Here is a 5,757-nt window from a genome sequence, read left to right as displayed (position 1 = left end):
CAGAAACGATGTGTTATTATTTTGAGACTTCGATATTCAGTGATTTGTTAAAAAACACAGATTTTATGAGGAACAGACCAAAAATATGAGGCCAAAATCTGGACATTCTGTGAAAATCCAGAGAGTTGAGAGGTATGTTGGGGTGACATAGCTGCAGGAGTTCACATTGTCTCTTGAACAATGATCTGTGGACTATGCTGTGAAATTAGGAAAAAAAAATCATTGACATGAAAACTGTGCATTATGGTTGTCTGACCCACCCAATGCTGGGTGGGAGTGAGGCTATTACTATATGTTACAATATGTCAATATTATGCAGGTTTGGGAGTATTATACAGAAATTGGACCCTTGTTAGTGGAAATGGAACTTCAGTCAACATCATGGAAGTCTTTGTGGTCCTTCTCTGACCTGGTGTTCCATGGCAGGGTGCCACTCCATTTATTGACAGTGGTCTTCTGATTAGTATTGAATGTTTTGATCACAGATGGTAAGCTTGGGTGGAGACTTGGGAGTTGTATTTGTTGACAGTGTGCTAGACATGGTAGACAGGTGTTGCTTGAGATGAAGACCAATGTCTCCAATCTCTGGCTGTGTATATGTAGAAAGGAGCTGTGATGCTAAGTTTGAACAGGAAGACGGACGGGGAGGAAGGCATAATTACAGATGGCATAAGATACTAATTACTAGCAGGGAGAGGAAGAAACAAGCCAAGTAACACTGATATTTTACAGACTGATTATGGGGGTGAGCAGCTGAAGGCATCTTATATTAAGAGGAGAGGATGGTGAGGCCAGCTAAAGATGTTGTTTGCAAGCATAGATTAGAGGCTGTCATTTACTAGCAGATGAAGTGTGGAGAGAGCAGAGTATTTAATGGTGATGAGTAGTTACATGCAGGATGTTTTTACTGTAGATCAGCAAGTGGGGAGGGTGTACTGATCATTAGTTAAATACTGTTTACATGGCGGTGGTCACAGTACCAGTTAGTTCTGGGCCAGGGAGAAGGAAGGGAGTGGCTACCTCACTGTAAAATATGTGGGCCATTAAATGGCAGTGATGCACTGTGTACCTGCATCCTGGAGGGAGTCCTCCAAAGGGAGCAGCATGGCCAAATCAATATGTGTTAGGTTTTCCTTCCATCCTTCGAACAACCCATCTGTAGCAACAGAGGTGTTTTGGAAGGGTCTATATTAGAACATGGAGGTTTAAAACCTTCGAATGTTCTAATATCGAACCCTATGGAGTGAAAGCTTAAAATATTGAAGAAACAGAAACCCGAATTCTTTCCTAGGGAAAGATTTTGCTTGTCCGTTTCTGTTGCTTTGGTATTTTCAGTGCTGTGGTGGAAAGTTACGGGTCAGGTTCAGGTAAGTGTGCGATTGTGTGGATGTGAGGGTTAGGGCAGGTTAGGTGAGTTAGGGTTAGGGTGCAGGTTAAGTATGTGTGCAATTGTGTGGACATGAGGGTTAGGGCGGGTTAGGTGAGTTAGGGTTAGGGAGCGGGTGAGGTGAGTGTGCGATAGTGATGGACCTTAGGGCTAGGGTTTGGGTTAAGGTAAGTGGATAGTTAGTGGTGTGTGTATAGTTTAGTGTAGGGTTAGTTGTAAGATTTTAGGTGTATGTGTGTGGATTGCTGTTTATTTGGTGTGCTTGTGTTGTGTGTATGTGTTTTGGAACAGCGATTTTTTTCCCTGGGGAAAAAAAATCACTGTGCTGACAGTTCAAGATTGTAAGCTTTCGCTTACATAGGGTCGATTAATCACCGTTCGCTTCTTTAAGTGGTCGGTGATCTAATATAGATCCTTTTGGAACTGCTTACCACCCCCTGCTGCACATCTGTAAATGTGTTATTCATAATGCTATTCACTGGCAGTAGAAGGTATGTCTGGATCATGATTCACCTTGACCCAACATCTATTGTACACATCAGAAACCTGGAATAAAGGCTTTTTGGTAAGCATAAGTGATTCATGAGTCTTACCCTATGTCACTTCTATTAAACCATTTTTATAAAATGAGAAACATATGCATCAAGAACGACAACAGCTTTTTAAATATAGAAGTCCATCCACTTATATTATTTCTCTTCTGCTGTCCAGCATTCACAGTAAGCATTTTCTGGAAAATATGTACTGTATTTCAAATATTTAAAATTAAAATTTTTACAGATTATGAAACAGATTCAAAAGAACACATTAAATTAAAAGTATAATGACTGTACAGAATATGGATCCCAAGACTGCTGAATGTACTGTAGTTATTAAATATTCTATTAACATAAATTTTGTTTAAAATGATTATTACATATTCATTAAAATGCTATTTAACTCTTTCTAGGTATTGCATATCAATAAATTGCAGTAAGGAAACAATCAAATATGCACTGAATACAAATGAATAAATCAGCTTCTGAGGGTCTGGATGAAGTACAGTTCTGTTTTCCATCTATAGAAGGATCGTGTATAAAAAACAACCTTCTGACATCAGTTTCTGTTCTCATATATACATTGCTGACTGGAATTATAATGACAGCGCTTTGTGGAAATCTTGTAGTGATTATCTCTGTATCCCACTTCACACAGCTTCATTCTCCTACCAACTTTTTAACCCTTTCGTTGGCTGTTACTGACTTTTTTGTAGGGTCACTTATCCTACCTTTTAGCATGATACGATCCATTGAAGCATGTTGGTATTTTGGCAGCATATTTTGTAAAATCCACTCAGTATTAGATTCAGCTTTTACAACCGTTTCTGTTTTACATCTGTGTTTTATTGCCATCGATCGTTACTTTGCCATATGTGATCCCCTACATTATTCATCAAAGATCACATTTCCTGTAACAGCAGTGTTTTTGGCTGTGTGCTGGGTAGTACCTACATGCTTTGGCTTTAGTTTGATTTTCTCAAGCAAGAATCCAGATGAGGCAACTTTGTCTTTTTACTGTAAAAATTTGTGTGTTGTAATTTTTGATAAAATATGGTCTTTAATTACATCATTGATGCTCTTTTTTATACCATTCACATTAATGACTGGTATATACAGTAAGATATTTGCTGTAGCCAGAAGTCAATCTGCAGCCATCAACAACACAGCAGCCAATATTATCACTAACACAGAAAAACACAGCAGTGGGTTACCCAATGTAGAAACAAAAGCAGCAAAAACCTTAGGACTGATAACAGGTGTATTTTTGTTTTGCTGGTTACCTTATTCTTTTGCATTACTACTTGATTCTTTGCTCAGTGTTTCAGTATCTTCATTTATTTATGAAATGTTTAGTTGGCTAGCATATTCTAATTCTGCATGTAATCCAATAATATATGGATTTTTTTATCCCTGGTTTCGGACAGCATTTAGAACAATTTTATCTGGGAAAATATTTACTAGAGAATCTTCTTGTATTAATTTGTTTCCTGCAAATCATTAACACACTGTTCTGCTCAATACAGTACAATGCAGTTTGACAGCAGTATGCAATTGTCTTCAAGTTTTAACTTGCCACTAGACAATCTTAATTTATATTATTGGATATAACTAGCCATTCATGGCTGGTAGGTTTTGTGGATTTGCCTGTTAAGACTAAATAACCAAAGCTTTGATTAAATATGTTAACAAGATAACACTGCATTTGTATTGCATCACTGTTATGTATGAAACCAATGCTAATACTTCATTCTTTATACATTCCTCATGTCCTACTTGCCTTTTCAAGTATGTTCTTCAAAATTATATGTTTGGTTAAAAATAGGATGGCTGAACTAAGCTGGTATCTTTAAAGGATAACTATTGCTTGACTTAGATAAATACTTCTTAGGGCACATATATCTATGAAAAAGTGACTATTATAACATCATGGAAGAAAATGCATTCTTCTATCTGGTAACATTGTTAATTTTATATCAAAATGAACTGGCTTTTTTCAGGTCTAGTAGAGTTCCTTAAATGGCAGTCAGACTTCCACAATGATATATATTGAGTTACAACTGGATGGAATTACAACTGGCTGAAAACAACTGGTCCTAATCTTATCCTGATGGAAAAACAAAAAATAAATAAACTTTTATAACTTTTACATTCCTCAGACTTGTATATATCATCTCCATAGACACATAAACTCGAAGAAGGGAGACATCTCCCAGACAGAAAAGAATCACTCTCAGCACCTTCACAGAAACCACACTAGCATTAATTTCCAAAGGAAAGCAGTGACCCAGGAGTTTAATGTCCCTTTACTGATCTTTAAGTTAAAGTTAGTACGTTATCCAGGTTAAGTCAAACAGGGGTACTAAAACAGCAGTCAACCAAACTTGTCAGTTCCAATTTTAGTAGATGGAAAATGTCATTCTCATAAATAAACAGTTATTTCCCCTTAGAACTATAGTGAATTGGATTTATTGGATTTTGTGTGTGTGTGTGTGTGTCTGTGTGTGTGTGTGTGTGTGTGTGTGTGTGTGTGTGTGTGTGAGTGTGTGTGTGTGTGTGTGTGTGTGTGTGTGTGTGTGTGTGTGTGTGTGTGTGTGTGTGTGTGTGTGTGTGTGTGTGTGTGTGTGTGTGTGTGTGTGAGTGTTTGTGTACGTGTATGCATGTGCGCATGCATGGGTAGAACTGCACTCCCACATTCCTGATATTTAATATAACCAGATTCAGATAAGGCAGTGTTTATCCTGACAAAATGTCTGCGTTGTTAATGAGTTACCCTACTTGTGTGGTGAATCAGAAGGAATTTAACTGTAATTTCCAAAGAATAAAAAGAACCGGAAGAAAATGAAGAGAAAGAAAGAATAAAAAGAAGAAAAAGAGAAAGAAGTATAAGAAAAAGATGAATAAGAAAAATAAAAAGAACAAGGAGGAGAGAAAAACAAGATGGAGAAAAGAGCGAAAAGGAATAAAGAGGAGATGAAGAGAAAGAAGGGGCAATGGGAGGAGAAGAGGAAGAAGAAGAGAGAGAGGAGAAGGAGAAGAAGACAAAGAAGGTGTTTGCTAAAAGTATCCCCACAATGCTTTTTTAGCCATCCACTGCTGTTCCAGAGAAACAGATTGCTTTGAACAGTGGATGATCATGACACAAAACCTCTCTAAACAAGACAGATGGCAAGATATTCACTGTGCCAACTTAATGCAAAGTATTAGGATATTCAAGAAAGTGATGGCTACACATGAATTGAGACAATAAGATAGACAAGCTAAATGAGATGGATAAACATGTAATTAGGTACTATAGATATACTGACAACCTAATTGTTATAGCTGAAGGGGGACAGGAATTAGTTACAGATTTTGTTACTTCCTTACATAATAATAGACATTGCTTTCAATTTGATGGTCTCAATGTCGGGATACAGTTACCCTATTTAGATGCAGTAATTGGCATTAGGGATGGCTCTGATTTATTTACGTCAGTACATAGAAAGTTTGATCAAGGTACACAGTTTGTTCATGGACAAAGCTGCAATCCCTTGCACACCATGGAAGCACTACCTTATGGTGAGATGCATAGAATATGCAGGTTGTGCAATAATGTACATGATTTCAAACAGGAACTAGGTAGAACTGTTGATTTGTTTGTCAAGAGAGGTTACAGCAAAAATTTAATTGAGAAAAGTTGGAATAAACTCTATAATAATAATTACAAATTATGATGTAAATAAACAGCTTTTGGGTCCCTTTAGTATGACTGACAGAGAATATAAAGATACTCGTCGGGATTCAAGAAGCTCGGCGCAAGGCCGGCGTAAGGTCTGCACCGGCGGTGCAGTG

At 37.4% G+C, this 5,757-nt stretch overlaps 1 protein-coding gene across 1 annotated transcript; it reads left to right on the top strand.

Annotated features, from left to right (window-relative positions):
- Positions 1 to 2,524: 2,524 nt before the first annotated feature.
- LOC122797378 (trace amine-associated receptor 4-like) lies at positions 2,525 to 3,427 on the top strand. Its single transcript, XM_044066157.1, has one exon. The coding sequence runs from the start codon at positions 2,525 to 2,527 to the stop codon at positions 3,425 to 3,427; it is 903 nt and encodes a 300-aa protein (XP_043922092.1).
- The last annotated feature ends 2,330 nt before the right edge of the window (positions 3,428 to 5,757 follow it).

Source organism: Protopterus annectens, chromosome 1.part0, assembly GCF_019279795.1.
Source record: "Protopterus annectens isolate FY-2018-M chromosome 1.part0, PAN1.0, whole genome shotgun sequence".
NCBI lineage: Eukaryota > Metazoa > Chordata > Ceratodontiformes > Protopteridae > Protopterus > Protopterus annectens.
The sequence above is the reverse complement of the archived record's forward strand: the minus strand, read 5'-3'. Positions and strand labels throughout refer to the sequence as shown.

Bases quoted from the DNA above. Each gene is read 5' to 3' on its own strand.
- LOC122797378 (XM_044066157.1), top strand. From the start codon at position 2,525: ATGACAGCGCTTTGTGGAAATCTTGTAGTGATTATCTCTGTATCCCAC.